The 19,312-nt window shown below is 39.9% G+C and overlaps 3 protein-coding genes across 4 annotated transcripts in view; all 3 read right to left on the bottom strand.

Moving 5' to 3' along the window:
- Positions 1–1,814, bottom strand: part of LOC113567799 (enoyl-[acyl-carrier-protein] reductase, mitochondrial) — a 5,780-nt gene extending 3,966 nt beyond the window's left edge. Inside the window, exon 1 of the mRNA XM_026995916.2 lies at positions 1,649–1,814. Within this exon, the coding sequence (XP_026851717.1) occupies positions 1,649–1,800 (152 nt within the window). The 5' untranslated portion in view covers positions 1,801–1,814. The remainder of the gene's footprint in view (positions 1–1,648) is intronic.
- Positions 1,815–3,844: 2,030 nt separating this feature from the next.
- LOC113567797 (major histocompatibility complex class I-related gene protein-like) lies at positions 3,845–11,872 on the bottom strand. The gene is made up of 7 exons (XM_035529350.1): positions 11,586–11,872; positions 10,220–10,471; positions 7,567–7,842; positions 5,135–5,425; positions 4,890–5,009; positions 4,398–4,439; positions 3,845–4,166 (listed from the first exon to the last, which is right to left on the bottom strand). The coding sequence occupies exons 1-7, from the start codon at positions 11,641–11,643 to the stop codon at positions 4,120–4,122; spliced, it is 1,086 nt and encodes a 361-aa protein (XP_035385243.1). The 5' UTR covers positions 11,644–11,872; the 3' UTR covers positions 3,845–4,119.
- A 1,611-nt stretch (positions 11,873–13,483) lies between these two features.
- On the bottom strand, positions 13,484–19,277 carry LOC113568496 (major histocompatibility complex class I-related gene protein-like). Of its 2 annotated transcripts, XM_035528790.1 has the most exons (7): positions 19,063–19,277; positions 17,788–18,042; positions 17,037–17,315; positions 16,283–16,573; positions 16,038–16,157; positions 15,721–15,762; positions 13,484–15,497 (listed from the first exon to the last, which is right to left on the bottom strand). In XM_035528790.1, exons 1-7 carry the CDS (start codon positions 19,118–19,120, stop codon positions 15,451–15,453), a joined length of 1,092 nt encoding a protein of 363 aa, XP_035384683.1. In that variant the 5' UTR covers positions 19,121–19,277; the 3' UTR covers positions 13,484–15,450. The 2 variants fall into 2 exon arrangements, with proteins under 2 accessions (XP_035384683.1, XP_035384684.1); XM_035528791.1 differs by lacking the exon at positions 15,721–15,762.
- Positions 19,278–19,312: the final 35 nt, after the last annotated feature.

Genomic DNA, 19,312 nt, shown 5'->3' with positions numbered 1-19,312 from the left:
CGAAACCATCACACAGGGAGAGATGAAACCATCACACAGGGCCAAACGAAACCATCACACAGGGAGAGACGAAACCATCACACGGAGAGACGAAACCATCACACAGGGAGAGACGAAACCATCACAGGGAGAGATGAAACCATCACACAGGGAGAGATGAAACCATCACACAGGGAGAGACGAAACTATCACACAGGGAGAGATGAAACCATCACACAGGGTCAGACGAAACCATCATACAGGGTCAGACGAAGCTGCATTATAAAAGAAAACAAAAAAGAACTAAAAATATCTTATTTGATAAACCTGGTCCTTCGTGTCCTATAAAAGTGATGCATTTACCTCAGTTACCAAATGTACCATAATAGTTTGCTGAGGAGACCAACCTGGACCACACAGAGCTGAGGCAGGGGGTTCTGTAGGCTGTGTATAACCCATGCTTTGAGGATGAAAGCATCTTAGCTGAGGTTTGAACTTTATGTCAGTGGGGAAAGCAATGTATAAACATCACCTTAAATGTGTGAGCTAATGAAAAACCTTACACCACCTATGATTCATCATTTACACTGGAGCACCAAATCAATATCATATTACTGATAGAAATTTATAAGTTAAAAAAACCCCAAAACTTTCATTTCTCAGTAACACTTTCAGTATAGTACTGTGGTAACCTAGTAGCTGCAGGGGTGGACTGTGAAAATATTTGAGATGAATAAATACAACATTGTTACTTCAAAAGAGCATGTGAAGAAGTTAATGTCACATACAGGGAGATTTTGGAGTCAACTTCACTGTAATGATGAGCGATAAGGAGGCGGACGCATGTGCTGAGAGGCGTGAGATTTAATGGGGCAAATCCAAAATTAGGGTCATTAAGGCAGTCCAGGGTCACACAGCCGACACAGAGAGTACTGGGAAACATTACAAAACAAAAACACACGAAGGCTAACTAGGGAAACAGGCTAGGAAACACTCAGGAATAGGAAACACAAAAGCTAAGATAAACACAAAGACACGGAACACAAAGAAACAACCCTTAAACATTCATTCAAACCATGAAACAGCGAAACCAACAAACAAACAAGGAACAGCCAAGACCAAGGCACACAGCAGGGATTAAATACATGAACTAGAAATGAGAGACAGGTATACGCAATCACTGTGAGGACAAAACGAAACTATGGAACAGAACAAAATACAAGACATGGAAAACACAGAGCATGGAAGGGATTGATCATGACATTCACAAATTTATACAAACTGTTACTTTTTTCTTTAAAAAAAAAAGTATTTGAGAAGAAATGATGAGGTTCAAGAACTATTTATTTTTAAGATTAAGTCAAAGATCTGCATGTAAGTACATAAAGAGCCCTGTCTTGTCTGCCTTGTGATCTACGAAAAACTCAACATTGACATAATTTTTGCATAGTACCTTATAATACCCCCTAAAACCACATGGCCTCATATCTTTATTTCCTAAACAAAAAATTGTAATAAATACACTATTAATAAATTTAAACCCGTTTGTCTACCACACCCAGAGATCTAACACTGTACTCTACGAGATCTGAGATTCAAACACAATGATGACAGCTGAGCCAGACCAGGTGGTCACACGCCGGCCAAGATCCTCCCATCCCCCCCTTACCTCACAGCAGCCACGCTGGCTGAGTGTTCGCGGTACACCAGGGCAGAGCAGTGGTGCAGGGGTCTCCAGACTCCCCCCCACCACCCTGTGCCCTCCTGCTGCAGCCTCTTCAGCTCGGCCTGGGCTAGTCGACGCGTCAGCCCCCTCATCATTCCAGGTGCATCTGAGCGGCGCACTGCTCTAACCTTTCAGTGGGAGGGACGCAGTGAGATGTGGGTCACTTCCTTCACTCTGAAAGTGTTGTAATCGCAGACTCGTGAGACCGTGATGAGGAAAGAATGTGTTTTCCAGAGGCAACACTCTGACGGCTGAAATGTTTAAAGACGTTACTCTTCCAAAATAAAGGTTTTTCATCATTGAGCAACACGGATCATTTCAGCACTGAATTATACAGTCACAACTTTTCTCCACACTGTTAAAAGCACAGTACAATTTTTTTCTTTTTGGGAAATGAAACCTGTCATGCCACTTTGTATATTAAACTACTTATGTATAACTTGGTGGCTTGTTTGTACGTGTTTGTATAGGTTGTACCACCTGACCTGCAAGATTGAGTTTCCTTTAGAGTTTTTATCAGCTACTTAAATAAAATCTGTGAAATTGAATTTGATTTTAAAGAATGAAAGAGAATGCTGTAGACAACTTCTATGAAGATAAGGACGGATATGCTGGGATAAAAATATTCTAAATAAAAATATAATTCCTTGGTTATAGAGGTCTTTCTCTCTTTCTCTCTCCATTTCCGTCAAATGGATCCAGAAGGACGTTTCATTATAATAGTATCAGGAATATGCCCTAAACAATCACAGATCTATCCTGTCATACATGGGCCAATCACAGATGACATATTCTTCTGTCATACACGGGCCATTCACAAACAACTTATCCATTTGTCATACGTGGACCAACCACAGACGACCTATCCTTCTAACATACGTGGGCCAATCACAGGTGACCTATCCTTCTGTCATACATGAGCCAATCACAGACGACCTATCCTTCTTTCATACATGAGCCAATCACAGACAACCTAGCCTTCTGCCATACATGAGCCAATCACAGACGACCTAGCCTTCTGCCATACATGAGCCAATCACAGACGACCTAGCCTTCTGTCATACATGAGCCAATCACAGACGACCTAGCCTTCTGTCATACATGAGCCAATCACAGACAACCTAGCCTTCTGTCATACATGAGCCAATCACAGACGACCTATCCTTCTGTCATTCTATCATGTCTGATTTTGGACTTGGTGATGGTTTGACTTCCTAAGATTTTATATTTCACTCACCAGTCCAAAGCTGGTACTTGGTGGAAATCACACACAATCACAAACTCTCCACCATCACCCATCTGATACACACCCAAATGGCAGAAGCCTGATCTTCTATCAACCAGTCACACCATCACACCACACCACCATCACACCTCCATCACACCACCCTCTCCTTCAGAAGCAGTCTTTGTCATGTTGCAAATAGTTTAAAATGAGTATCGCTATGAATTTACATGTCAAATGCGTTTTCCTCTTTTTTGGTTGTCATTTTGTTTTTGTTTTTTCATTATTATTATTTTGTTTGGCAAATGTCCTCTCTCTAGAGCGAAAAGCCACATTCACTGACCTATAAAATGTATAACTGACAGAGTACAGATGCTCCTCAGATTATTATGGGGTTCCATTCCAATAAACCCATCGTAAGGCGTTTGCATCACAAACCAAGGAGTTTTACAATACACTAGTGTATCATAACATAGCCAAGCTTGTGGTAGCCCACCTTAAAATTGTTTAGAACACTTAAATTAACTTACAGCCGGGCAAAAACATTAACACAAAGCCTGTTTTATGATAAAATGTTGAATATCAATGTGAGGTAGCAATATGAATCATTAATAAGATTTGTGTATGTAATGTAGAAATTTTTAAAAATTGTCTCTGCTGAATGTAGCCTGATTTCTGCCAATTGAATAAAGCAGAATTATTCACCACGTTTTATATATTTATTTATTTGACATTATGCCAAAAATAAAGCTGGTTGATAGCAAAGGTTATACCCATGGTAACTGATGGTACCCATGGTGACGGTGATGAGAATGGTGATTCCCATGGTGATGATGATGAGAATGGTGGTCCCCATGGTGATGGTGATGAGAATGGTGATGTGTGCTTGCATGGTATCAAGTGAAACAGGATGAATCATATACTCACGTAAACATTATTTTTATTGTTCAAAGATTAAAATAATGTTACGTATAAGAAACTGAAAATAATGAATAAAAGTGAATCTGAATCTGAATCTACAATTTGGATTTGAAAAGAGAAAAATCACACAGTCACGTACAAATGTAATCACTCCCTGGGGAAGCAAAACTGTAGTATAAAGGCCTACATTCCTCAGTGCTTGGTACGAGATGTGTGTGCACACATACACACACAAATGCTCACACACACCAAGTAAAAATTGAGTGTTCTAGTTTGTGGTGGTGGTGTCGGAAGATGTCTCACTCTGAATGTTTCCTGTAAAATACACAAGCTATTTAATTCAAGAGCTCAATTATTATTTCTGTTAGTAATACTGTGGTGTTCCACACATACAGTAGGCTCTCTTAAGATATTGAATTTGAGCTCAGTACAAAATGGCAATCAATAGTCAGCTGGTTACTTCTCTTATTCAAAACATTTAATACTCATATATAGAGATGTTGTCAGATGCTGTCAGCGCAGGTCTTGTATTTTAAAACTACTTACTGCACACAGAAGTATATGTGGCCAGAGGAGATGTCTTTGCTCCTAAAACACAGAAAACATTAAATATAACAGATGAGAATAAATAATAAAAAATAAATTGTCATATGAACAACACAGACACAGACTCCATCCTCTGTGGTGAGTATAGTGTAATCAGAGCAGGACACTGGCTGGATTTGTGCAGGTTTGTTCAGCCCTGCAACTACGTCTTTCGTCTTTCTATGACTGTGTACAGCTGAGACACACCGTTCTTGGATGGTACGCGAGTGAGAGACAGACTAGTGGTCCTGGGATACAGAGTTTGGCCTGGTAGGCAACAGAGGGTAGATTTGAGGTCTTCTAAAGCAATAGATAATCAGGAGAAAAATATGAAGAATGCAGCTCTTAAAGCTTTTCGTCTTCGTTTACTAACGAGTCTATTATGTGTTATACGTTTAAGACAGTTGGGATACAAAATGCAAAACGTAATGAAAGACAAAACGTCCATCTCACCATTGCGTTTCCTGCGGTATACGAGGAAAACAGTGACAGGAACAATCACACACACAACCACCAGCCCAAGCACCATAACCACCACAGTCATGGTGGACGCGTCTACAGGGAGCCTGATTTCTGCCAACAGAGGAAAAGTGAGAATTAGTCTCTTACTAATTATTCCAAGGATCATCTGTGGGTTATTGATGGATGTTTATTTGGACAGTATGTGTACAATAACACTGGCTGATGAGGGCTGATACCCATGCTGATGTTGATCTTGTTGTCCAGGCTGAGGTGCATGACCGTGCAGGTGTAGTTGTGTTTCTCTCGCATCTCCTCTGCACTGACCTCCAGCCTCTTCCTCATCTGGTAGGTCCCGTCTCCGTTAGGCAGCACCTCCCCTCCAATCACGCGCTGCTCAGACACGGGTTGGCCGTCTCTCAGCATGGTCAGGTTGATGTGACGTGGGTAGAAGCCAGTGGCCAGGCAGGTCAGCAAGGTCCCTCCAGAGTGTGTAGGAGCCTTCTGGAAGAACCTGACACTGGGCTTTACTTCAGAGGAGGAGTTAAAGACAAGAAACACAATCAATTACAAACAGTTCACTGTCATCATTACCCAGTTACAAAGTAATCATGATAAATCCAATGTCTGGTTTTCTAACCTCTTTATAGCTTTGCTGTTTGATTAGACTTGAAGGTTTTAGTTCAAAACAGCATTTTAGGCATCAGGAAATGGTCATTCTTAATTGTTACCTGTCAACATGGGGACATGCCTACTGACACACACACACACACACACACACACACACACACACACACACACACACACACACACACACACACACACACCGTACCTTCCCCACTTCCAGTCACCTGATTATTGTACAAGAGCACCTGTGTACCTTGTATGGCTCTTTTGTGTTCTTCTCTCCACTATTAAGCACACATCTACTCCCCTCCAGTGCTCCACATTGCTTGGCTGTACAGCACCAAACATGACACTCTTCAGCTTCTGCGCACTTCCTAGTCTGTGCTGCCAACATGTTCACTTTTCTTTCATGCCTTCAGCCATCTTACCACTGTCTTTTGTTACCTTTAATCATAATAAGGAGCTGCCCTGCAAACAAGAAGCGGCGACTAGCGAGCACCTACGACCACCTCCTGGAAGAGAACCACCGCTCCCTTTGAGAGAGGTCCCTCTAAGGCTGTCTGCATCCCCTTGGTAAGAGGTAGCAGCACCTGAGGAGCGCAGGCAGTTGGGTGGATCTGATAGAGTGCATCACCTGCCTCTATGAGATTCTAAGTGCCTGTCAAAGTGTTGCATAAGAGATGCTCTTCTTTTGTGCCTATGACCCTCACATATTCTGGTCACATAACCATATCATGCACTGGGCTCCCTCCTGCCATCAATGTTGCCTCCACCAGATGTCTGTAGAGCCTGTGAAGAGCTCAGAGGCCCATAACACCATCCCCATCCCTGCAACATAGCAGGACCTAGTGGAGGACTTTAGCCCCTCCAAGGCTGCTCAGCTGCCTATGACTATGCCATCAATCTGCAGTCCCTTCTAGGTGCAGAGTTTAACAACTCTCCCAGGAGGAGGAGCAGGTCATGGAGCAGTACATAATGGAGGCTCTGGCTCAGGGTAACATCTGCCCCTCCACCTCACTTGCCTCAGTCACTGTCTTCTTTGTAAAAAAAAGGAGGACTGTTGATTATTGGGGTTTTAACGACCCGCTAGTGAAGTACCCCTACCCACTAGTGAAGTACTCATACCCGTTAGTGATGTACCCCTACCCACTAGTGAAGTACCCATACCCACTAGTTAGGTACCCCTACCTGCTAGTGAAGTACCCATACCTGCTAATTAGGTACCCCAACCCCCTAGTGAAGTACCCATACATGTAACTGCTGGTCCCCGCTGCCCTCAAACAACCCATCAGTAGAAGGGTTGAAGCATGAGATTGAGAGCTGTGAGAGAACGTAGGTGGCAGGCGTATATACGTTTAGCAGAGATGAGTACTAGGGCTTCTGTAGCCAAGTCTGCCACATCTTTACTTGTGGAATTTGGTTTTAAGAAATTAGAATTAGACACATGATAAGACTTCAAGCATCCTGAGCCAAACCATTAGAGCGTTACACAGGGCCCAACCCACTCACTTCATGCTAGAAATCACAACATCACAAGCTCCTCACACAGGTCATCAGGTAGGTGTTCTGTTTGAACACTTCGGGTATATCAAATATGCCATAAATAATCAGACAGACGATGAGTCCATGATATGTTATCTACTGGCGTTTTCTTAAGTGTCCTCTTCTCATACAACAACAAGGAAAAAACAAATCCCAACATTCTATGCACCACTGCAAGTACGGCATAACTGAAAGGTCAACGTGTTACAAAATACATCACAGTAGGCACCTGTCTTCATTGGTGGTTTGCTGAATCAGCACCTGCAGAAGGCTCAACAGTGAGGTCCCCCAACCTAAGCAATTACAAAACAAATACATCTAATCTCTTTAGTCAGAAGGTCTGTTTCAGTAAACAATAAACCAATCAACCAATCCAAAATCAACACCGTTCTCTCAGCACTGTGATTGCGACGGTAAGTTTTAACTTTAACCGCAGCTTTAACTGACTCCGATGAAAGGAATCATCATATTCTCGGGTTAGCTGAAAAGACTGTTGCTTTACCTTGCCTCATGATATGACTTCTCTTTATCTCCAGAACACTTTCTAGCAGCTGAAAGCAGAGAGGTGTGTAAACATTTGTGTACATCCATTGAACGTCATTTTTAGCAGTCCTGTCCCATGTATTTGGCCATTTTCCTTCAGACTGCAGAGTGCTGAGCTGTGTGTTGAAGTAGAGATCTTCTTCATTAAAGCCTTCAAAAGCATCCCATGACCGCAGTGGTCCTCGGGAGTCACCAAACATCTCACAACCAGAACGTCTCTGCTGAATATGAACTCCTGTCAGAGTGTCAAAAAGGAAGAGGATGTTACTCACATTCAGATTTGGATGATGTTTGTGTTACTGGTAAATGTATAAGTATTGTGAATTTGAGTTAATGGTTTTAATTTGCAATGTTGAGTTATTGGTGATGAGGTATTGGTGATGGTTGTTTAACTGATGATGTTTAAATGCTAAGCACCAGCTAATATGAAAGTGTCAAACACAAATACAGCAAAAGCTGAGTGTCTATCTTGTGATTATTTATAGTTAGAAAACTTTCTTTTGACAAACTCAAGGAATGCAGCTTAAATTGTTTTGTAGTGTTGTAATGGTGAGTGGTAAGGAGGCGGACGCATATGCGGAGAAGAGCGAAATTTATTAGGGGCAAATCCAGGGTCATTGAGCCAACATAGAGAGTCTGAGAATACATGACAAACAAAAGCACACAGGTGAAGCAGGCTATAACAGAAGCTAGGAAGATACACGGAGGCTTCGATAAACACAAAGGCACGGAGTACAAACTTAGATATGGGCTTTCAAAAACATACATGCAATGAACCACCAAGACACAGGGCACAAGACAGGGTTTAAATACATTAATTTAACAACACTAGGATAGAAGAACAGGTGTGGAAAACCAAATGAGGGGGTGGAAAAAACAAAACTATGGAATGGAACCAAAACAAAACACAAGACAGGGAAACCATGGATGATAGGAGGGACCAACCATGACACATGTGATGTAGATGATGGACAACAACTCAAGAAGTTGAACTGTAGGTGATGCAAAATAACAAAAAGGTGTGTTGTCTTTGGCTGCAATAATTCAATGTACAGTGAGACCCCCATGCACCAATATCCCAAAGATCCTAAAATATCCAAAAAATTGATAAAATTAGTCAACCTTAAAGGGCACATTGGAAAGGGCTGCATGCTTACTCACTTATCTGTAGTGTTCGTTTCACGCCTGAAGATTACCACAACTATGGGATGTGGAAAACCAGGCTCACATGACGACTTGATCTTAAGACTGCTGCTTTTCTAACAATATGGGCATGTAAAGAAACTAAAGAGGCTTTAAGACCCTCTGTGTGTATGGAAGTAAACAGGGTAAGTGCAGTTACTTCAACCATTATAGCTGACATTAGCTAACATTTGCTAGCCTTGCTAGCTAGCTAGGTTAGCTGCTAACTGACTGACTCGCTAAGCTCGGTGGCTCAAACCATACTAGACTAAAACTACTCCACGTAGTTGTATTACAGAGATTTATAGATGATCTTATGACCGTGAATTCAAAGCAGATCACTTTTACAACAATAATGATAATTGAGCATTTGCATTTGGCTACTTAGCTACTGACTTTTTACCAGTCGCAATTTCAGATTGGTCATTGTACTCTGGTGTAGCTTCTTGTATCTATTTCACCGATATACAGTCACCACACTGTCACTGCAGATTCATCAAATTCAAAATTATCTTTGGAATCTGAAGAACCAGCACTGGAAAATTCACATTCCGAGTCAGCGATGGTGTTTGGTCGCAGTGTTGGTCACGGTTGTCCACCAGTGACGTCACTGGACAACTTTCTGGAATTTCCGGAGCGACTTCGGGTTTTTCTGTCAATTTACTTGAATTCATCATTTTAAAATAAATTAAATTCTTATTTTCATTTTAATTCACATATACATTTTTTTTTCAATAGCTAAGATATTCAGGGTGGTGCAATATTCATTAGGTGGTGCTTAGCCTTTAAGTATTGGTGATGGTGGTTTAATTGGTGATGTTGAGGTATTGGTGATGGTGGTTTAATTGGTGATGTTGAGGTATTGTCACGGACTGCTCCGCCCCCATAAGTCACGTGGTAAGGCCCGCGTGTGCAGGGGGATCCACACATATCTGCTTCGGGATTGCATACACGTGCACAGGGTTTATTGTTAAGTGTTAATGTGTCTATTTAAACCCCTGTCCATGTGTGCTCCCTTTCTTGGTCATTGTCGCTACGTGTGTGTTAACTTCTAGCTCTGTAGCGGTAATGTTGGTTTGTGTAGTTCCCATTAATGTGTATACGTCTTCATTTAATGTTAAATGTATAGTCATGTTTACTGTAAGTGTTATGTGTGAGTGCCACCTGTGTGATATGTTTTATGTTAATAAACGCGTTCCACCAATGAGGAGCCTGTGCGTCCTGCCCCGCACCCTGCGGCACTTGGGCCAGCTTCGTTACAGGTATTGTTGATGGTGGTTTAATTGGTGATGTTGAGGTATTGGTGATGGTGGTTTAATTGGTGATGTTGAGGTATTGGTTGTTTAATTTAAAAGCAGGCATCAAATTACTGCATGCACTGCTGCTGATCACATTATGCTACCATTCAAAATGTATTTATATGCTCTTACCATGTGTAATGTTGAGTTGTTTTGCAGAATACAAGGCCCTGTATTTCATGCTTCTGTACATATGATCAAATATTAATATACTGTGCTGCAGTGTTTCTTCATGGTCTGGTTTGTATTCTCTGTAGATTAACTTCTTTACATCTGAGTCATAATAGAACAGCTGAACATCATCCAGCATCACCACTGCACTGAACTCTGGGAAAGGTGTATTTCCAGTGATGAACGTTGAAAATGTATAGAGAGAATGTGCACCTGTGAAAAGAGGAACAGACACAAACCAAATGCACTTAATTACCATTAGACATTCAGGTACTTTATAAAACCCCGTGATCTGTGTAATTAGGAGAATGTTAGACTGTTAGAGGCTACTGGGTAATAAATCTTGTTTTATCAATAAAACAAAGCCATATATTTGACTAGAGGCATCAAACAGCACATTTGTTAACTAAAGAAACATTAGACAGTGCTCTGCTCTTATATACTAGCATAGGGGTATATATCCTGACACAGGGGTATGTTAACTGGCATATGGGCATATTTCCTGGAACAGGGGTGAACTGAGGAGAGGGGCAGAGAAAATGAGAGCCGGTAAAGCTTTGGAGGGTGGAGGTTGTTTACAGTATAGTTTGGATGTTCAGAATTGACAGATTTTGCAAGCTACAATATTAGAATTTACAGTAATAGTGGACCCTGTTCACAATAGTCAGTGTCATGAACCAGATTAGAGACAGATGGTTGCATATGTAAACAACTGGGTTTGTTTTATTCATAAAAGGCTAAATCGGGATTCAGAGTAGTGCGACAGGCTGAGGTCAGAGTCCACAAAGTAGTCGGCCAGAATTTAAGGAGTCGACAAAAGAATAAACCAGAAAACATTCCAGAGTACGTGAAACCAGAGAGCAGTCCAACAGCGCAAACCAACCAGGTAGTGGTAAGGCAGAGGTGATAATGAGGAAACAGAGCAGGTTGTAAAACCTGAGAGACAGCCAGAGATAACACTCAGTACACATATGAGACTCGTAGCAGTACTTCACAAGGAACAGGGAGAAATAGAATGGTTTATATAGACAGGTAAATAATGAAAAACGGGTGAGAACAATCAGTAGAGGGTGTGAGGATTGGAGGAGAAGAAGCGAGTGACAGGGGAGCTGGCAACAGGTGAATGCTGGGAAATGGATTCAGACGAACTGATGATTTAACAGGGCTGAGTATTTTTGCCCAGTGCTATATGTATGCAAACTACACACCCTCAGGTTACTCTAAATTGTCATCTATTTGAAGGCAGCCTGCTTCAATAGCTACAGACACGTAGTCCAACATTTGTGAAGCATATTTTGAACAAAGATTGTGTCAGAAGTGAGCTTACCTGTATTGCAGAGGTACGGTAGAACAGCAACACAGCATAAACACGTTAGGCTCTTCATGTTGGCTCAGGTACTGAAATGATGTAACCTGATATACCTGAAACCAAAGTCCTAACACAACAGCGCAGCTCAAAAAACAGGAGAGAAAAACACTTATTTGTGGGGAAAAGAAGCCCCAAATTTGTTTTATATAAAGGAAATAAAATCAGAAATTGCCTTCCAATATTTAATTTCCTCTTAATAGTCATGTCACATTGTCACGGAGAGCGTGAACCTTGAGTGCGACAAAGACAAGTGTGCTATTGTAAAAGCAGGAAGCAACTGAAAGAGTCTCAAAAAGAAAATGAAACAAAACAGATTCCTTTTAGTGTCAAAAAAGACACTGGTATCACACTGCGGGTTAAATCCTGTGGGTTTACATGGAGGATAAGTAGGGCAACTGAGGAACAGGTGTGATGAGCATTTAATAATCTGGTGATTGGGGGAACTGAGGAACAGGTGTGATGAGTGCTTAATAAACAGGTGATTGGGGGAACTGAGGAACAGGTGTGATGAGTGTTTAATAATCTGGTGATTGGGGGAACTGAGGAACAGGTGTGATGAGTGCTTAATAATCTGGTGATTGGGGGAACTGAGGAATAGGTGTGATGAGTGCTTAATAAACTGGTGATTGGGGGAACTGAGGAACAGGTGTGATGAGTGCTTAATAATATGGTGATTGGGGGAACTGAGGAAAGTTAAAGTAGTGATCAAAATATTATCCTGTGATCTCGTTGTCCGTTGTGGGTCTCTCTATCGGCTTAGAGTGGTACAACAGTGTGTTTGAAAGCATGAAGATTTATCATGTTTCTGTGGGTATCTAAGGACACGGTGCAGAGAACTTAAAGTCCACTGAACAAGAACAAAGTGGATTATTCTGGTTTGTTTTAGCAAAAGGGTACCAAGTGATATAAGAAACAGCATTATCAATAGTAGGAGGGCATACAAGATCATATTTTTTTTTTTAAAAGAGAAGTCCCTCATTTGAATATAATGGAACCAAACTCTACCTGATATAAGTACTGAATATCAATTTACATAATGGTAATAATTTGGACATAGTTGTGGAATATGTAAAAAAATGAAGGAAAAGTGTATAAAAATTAAACTGCTGTGTACCCTTTAGAAGGTAGCTCATTTTAAGAAGCGAAGGTTTTTCTATTAGTGATTCCTACATGTTGTGAAGTGAACGCTTCAAAATGGAGGATCCTGACAGGTCAGACTGGTAGGATTAAGATGGAGCTAAACCTTCTGTCTTCAGGTACATGTCATATGCTATAAGGATTTGATAGTTACGTCGCTGAAAGTGTTTTGTTCTTTCTGAATGTTCAAGAATTAGTCATGCATTGTGTTACACCAGAAGATACTTAAAACTCTTCAAGTTGTTTTGATTTCATATATTTCTTTCACTTTAGCGAGTGGCAAGTAATATTCCACACTTCTGTACTATACTGTATATTATACTACTATATCTCATTTTATACTATATTATACTACATTTTCCATGCTATTTTTGTACTATATTTTTACTATTTTACCATATCATGTAAATGTTGTACTGGCGTAACATCTGAATTTCCCCTCTGGAGCATTAAAGGCCTTATTTCCCTTTGTGTTGGTCTATAATTATGTCTTGGAGTATATGTGTATCCTGTTACTGCTAAAAAATACAGAAAATAAAACAGAAAGCAGACTGACTATCAGTGTCTTACTGTTTTATTTGTACTTGCCAATTTGTTTCATTTCTATAAATAATGGTCAATTATTAGTACTTAAACTATCGATAGGTGTGCTCTGACCTGGAGTGCCAGCAAAGATAAAATGATGCAAAGGTAGAAAAAGCCATTTCCACAATGTAAAACACTTTCTGCTCATTTATTGTACATGAAATTATACAGAGACGTCTACAATTATTATGGTTGGAAAATAAGCCAAATCCATGTTTGACAAACAGGTTTTTACGATTCCTCATGACAATTAATTATTTTACATCAGTTCATGTCACTGATGCCCAACACACTCCTCTGTACGTTAAAGAAAACCTTTTAGCCCCAAGAGGTCTGACTCATCCAGCATCTACAGCTAAATTTGCTAGTGATGTGCACACGTTCAAAAACAGAGAAGTATTCTCTATATTTTAAGCACCCATATGTGTGAGCTCTTAAGTTTGCTATTGATGGCTTAACTAGAACGCTACATATGCTTCAGCCATTGCAATACATTGCTACACACACACACACACACACACACACACACAAAACTCTTAATCAAGCGGTTCAGGTGTCTGAAAACATCTTGTTCTCTGAACAAGACAGAATACATTAAAATAAGTCTTGTGAAAATCATGTGCACAATTTCAGTTCTGCACGAGAATGCTGATCTTTGTATATAACAGCGGTAATCTGTAGTTGAATTTATGATCATGTAGTGATAGATGTTTGAATATGTTAAATTACTGATTCATATAGCAGCACTCTAATTTTATGGAAAACTTAATTATTATTTTACGTGACATTACTTTTTGGACTGAGATTCTTATTCAGGTCACCATCCGCTTGTGCTTCTACTGCGTTCACACTGTGTGACGTTCCGCAATTAATTCCAAAGTTTTCTACGCTACCACAGTGACCCGGTTGATACTCTGAACTTTCTTTTCAGGCTCCGAGGTTCTGCCATGAACCATTCTGTAATGTATCCCAACGCTGATTTCTGTAATCTACCCCAACGCTGAATTCTCAGTTGACAATTTGGTACTAATTGCTGCTGGCTGTACATAACTAATTGCAACTCTATCAACGATGAAAAGACAAAATAAATTTTGATGTTGGTGTGGTGTGAATCAAAACTGGTGCAGACAAACTAACATTAAAACTGTAAAGACGACAGATGGACAAATTAACAAAGAAAACAAATTCTAAGAAACAAATTCTAAATTTTTTCTGTGAGATGTTCTGGACTGAAAAAAATCTTTTCCTAAACTCTCCGAAATTACATCAACCACTTCTTCAAAGAAAAACCTGGGAAAAAGGTCCCTAACTCTTACTACGTCTGGATATCTGAAGGGGCGTTAACAAGGGAGTCGGTCTAACTAACTCATTCACATCTAAGTCATGAATACTGATTTCCTTTTTCTCACTCCAGAGGGGTTCAGATTTCTTCGAATCATCTTACTTTAGCTGACTACAAATAAAACAAAATAAGGGAAAACTTACACATTCCCTCTAATAACTTGACACATAAAGCCAGGTAGGCCTGATTTCCAAAGATTTTCCCACTTAAGCAGAACATTATTACCACACAAATTCACCTGCGCACGTCCATGTCTAAGACACTATTTCTCATTTTCTTTAGGCTCAGAAGGTCACAACTTATTAACAACTGCATACAGTGAAGCTGCTGCTATGAACACACAGTTCAGTTTGATTATATGGCAAATCTCGCTACAGTCACTGGGTGGCACTGTGGGTCCATGAATTCAAAATACTGTGACTTCAGACGAACTCAAAACATGACAACCTCGATCCCTTTAATAATTCTTCGTGTGATTCTTTAAAAACCTTCCCTCTGTCATCCGCTGAATAACTTCACCTGGGACACGCGTGCCACTTGTGGGTATAAACACGTCAAAGAGAAACCACACTGCACACAACAGCTGAATTTAAACAAGTGGTGCACTGCATGGCAGTTCCATAACTCGCTTATTAACTCTGTGAAACAAATGGATCAAATACACTGGATCATCTAATAGAAAAATAATATAAAAAAAAAAAAAAACACATATCAAATAGAAACACAATACCATATCCAGCATAGTACAAATCGAGTGCTCTAGTTTGTAGTGGTAGTGTCTGAAGATGCCTCACTCTGAACATTTCCTGTAAAACACACAAGATACTAAAATACAAGACTTTCGTTGACAACATCATCTCTATATATGAGTGTTAAACGTTTTACATCAGAGAAGTAACCAGCTGACTATTGACTGGCATTTTGTACTGAGCTCAAATTCAGTGAAATTTTAAGAGGCTACTGTATGTGTAGAACACCACGGTATTACTAACAAAAATAATAACTGAGCTCTTGAATTAAACTGCTTACTGCACACAGAAGTGTAAGTGACCATAGGGGATTTCTTTGCTCCTAAAACACAGAAAACAATATATATATATATATATATATATATATATATATATATAATAAATGGTTGTGGTCTTGGGATACAGAGTTTGGCCTGGTAGGCATCTAAGGGTAGACATGAGGTCTACTAAAGCAATAGTTAATCAGGAGAAAAATATGAAGAATACAGCTCTTAATTTTGTCTTCATTTACTAATAAGTCTAGTATGTGTTATATATTTAAGACAAAGTTGGGATTCAACATGCAAAATGTAATGAAAGACAAAACATCCATCTCACCGTTGCGTTTCCTGCGGTATACGAGGAAAACAGTGACAGGAACAATCACACACACAACCACCAGCCCAAGCACCATAACCACCACAGTCATGGTGGACGCGTCTACAGGGAGCCTGATTTCTGCCAACAGAGGAAAAGTGGGAATTAATCTCCTACTAATTATTCCAAGGATCATCTGTGGGTTATTGATGGATGTTTATTTGGACAGTATGTGTACAATAACACTGGCTGATGAGGGCTGATACCCATGCTGATGTCGATCTTGTTGGCCAGGCTGAGGTGCATGACCGTGCAGGTGTAGTTGTGTTTCTCTCGCATCTCCTCTGCACTGACCTCCAGCCTCTTCCTCATCTGGTAGATCCCGTCTCCATTAGGCAGCACCTCCCCTCCAATCACACGCTCCTCAGTCACGGGTTGGCCGTCTCTCAGCATGGTCAGGTTGATGTGACGCGGGTAGAAGCCAGTGGCCAGGCAGGTCAGCAAGGCCCCTCCAGAGTGTGTAGGAGCCTTCTGGAGGAGCCTGACTCTGGGCTTTACTTCAGAGGAGGAGTTAAATACAAGCAACACAACCAATTAAAACAGTTCAGTGTCCTCATTACCCAGGTGTCCTAATTATTAAAAACCATTGAATAAACCTTATTTAAGCATCAGGAAATGGCTACTGCAAATGGAAAGCAATCACAAAATGTCTATAAGAGAAATCCAACCCTACAAACTTTGTGTCCAGATTTTACATTCCAAAAACAGTGATTCAGCCCAAATTATTTTCTTCCCAGTGTTTATTAAAAACACGTTCACATCTTGATCCAGTGAGAGTCCACTGTGAACCAATTAACGGTAAACCAATCAACACTGTTCTCACAGAAGAGAAATTAGTATGACAGGTTTATGACTGCAGCTTTAACTGAATATGATTGAACAAATGACCAATCATATCCTCAGATGTGTTCAAAATGACCAATCATATCCTCAGGTGAGTTCAAAAGATTGGTGCGGTACCTTTCTTCCTGATTTGATTTCTGTTCTCATGCAGCAAGTCCTTCAGTGCTTTGATGCAGACAGGGCTGTAAACATTTGCATACAGCCACTGAACATGATTCTTTTTAAACGTGTCCCACAGATTTGTGAACAATGCTGGAAGCGTGAGGGTGTTGAGCTGTGAGTTAAAGAGTAACTCTCCTTGTCCAACTCCGTTGAAAGCTTCCCATGACCGCAGCATTCCTGGCGAGTCCTTATCAAACAGCTCACATCCTGCCAGTCTCTGCTGAACATTAACTCCTGTCACAGAATGGAAAAGAGAATGTTATTGATCATGTTCCTGTTGTTGATTCATTGGTATGTTATGCTGGGATTCTGATATTTATTTATTTATTTATTTTTAATAACTTCCATTTGTCATGCTGGAAATGAAAAAAATTTGGTTATTTGATAAAAAGCAGAAATTAATATACAAAATACACTAATGCTTTGTTTATGTAGGCCCATAAGTCAAAGATAACCAACAAATAACTCACTTCTAAGGTTTATATAGATTGTGTTTACTGCATAATCACTAGTAAAGCAGTTCTGGAAAAATAGGTGCATTGTGATAAAATAGCAATGTCAAGTTTGAGTAACAAATATAGATCGTGAAAAAACTAGAGACAGACAGGTAGGCAGGCAGAGAAGCAGATAAACAGCTGAAAGGTCAACTCATGGCACTGTGCTTTGCTGTACTGTCAAGAACATTGAGTTCTTGAAGAGTTCATACCGTTTGTAACATTGAACTGTTTGACCAAAACCAAAACCCAGTTTTTCATGTCTATATACTGGTGATCAAATATTAACATCAGATCTTTCTGTATTGTGGCTTCATGGTCTGGTTTGTAGTTTCTGTAGATTAACTTCTTTACATCTGAGTCATAATAGAACAGCTGAACATCATCCAGCATCACCACTGCACTGAACTCTGGGAACGGTGTATTTCCAGCGATGAATGTTGAAAATACATACAGAGAATGTTCACCTGTGAAGAGAGGAACAAATACAAACCAAACATGCTTTCTCAGCAGACAAAATATATTCAGCTAGTTAAGAAACACCTGTGATCTGTGTAATTAGGAGAACGTAAGACCATTAGAGGCTACTGGGCATTAAGTCCTGTTTTATCAATAAAACGAGGTCATATATTTGAACAGAGGCACCAAACAACACATATGTTAACTAAAGAAGCATTAGACAGTGCTCTTCTCTTATATACTAGCATAGGCGCATATTTCCTGACACAGGGACATGTTAACTGGCATAGGGACATATTTCCTGACACAGGGTATGTTAACTGGCATAGGGGCATATTTCCTCACACAGGGGCATATTAACTGGCATATGGGCATAAATGGGCATATTTTAAAGATTATTTACTTAGGCTAATAATTACTAAAACTATTTTAAGAAATTAATAAAATAATTTTAAATAACACCAAACAAATCTGCACTATGTATGTTCGGGATATTGGCGACCTCTCTGGTAGAAATATGCAATTGCATGAAATGTGCTGAAGAATATTTCCCCAAGCGTGTTTATCAGATTGTGAGTGTGTTCATGTATTCAAATTGAACTCACTTGGTAAAAGTATTTCCATTTATATAACTGTATTCATATATTGAAAATGTGTTCCATCTACGCTAGTATTAAAGCGTGAAATGAAATATGAATGCGATCCGATCACCAAAAACACATTTTTAACGCAGAGTAAACATAATCTAGGTTGCAGCAAGAAGCAACAAGTAGAAATTTTATTTAAATGCATATCTATTTGCAAAATAATATTTTAAAACTGTGTAAATGTCATATGCAATTCAGACAAACTGATAATTTAACAGGGCTGAGTATTTTTACCCAGTGCTATATGTATGCAAACTACACACACTCAGGTTAAATTGAGTCATCTATTTGAAGACAGCCTGCTTCAGTACCTACAGTACCTAGTCCAACAGCATTTGTGAAGCATATTTTGAACAAAGCTTGTGTCAGAAGTGATCTTACCTGCATTGCAGAGGTACGGTAGAACAGAAACACAGCATAAACACATTAGGCTCTTCATATTGGCTTGGGTCCTGAAATGATGTAACCTAATATACCTGAAACCAAAGTCCTAACGCAACAAATGCAGCTAAAAAAAAAAAACAGGAGAGAAAAACACTTATTTGTGGGGAAATAAGACCCAAGTTTGTTTATAGAAAAAAAAGTCAGGAACTGCCTTTCAGTATTTCATTTCCTCTTAATGGTCTTGTGA

The sequence above is a fragment of the Electrophorus electricus genome, chromosome 8 (genome assembly GCF_013358815.1).
Source record: "Electrophorus electricus isolate fEleEle1 chromosome 8, fEleEle1.pri, whole genome shotgun sequence".
Classification (NCBI taxonomy): Eukaryota; Metazoa; Chordata; class Actinopteri; order Gymnotiformes; family Gymnotidae; genus Electrophorus; species Electrophorus electricus.
Note: the sequence above shows the minus strand (reverse complement) of the source record. Positions and strands in the feature narration are given on the sequence as shown.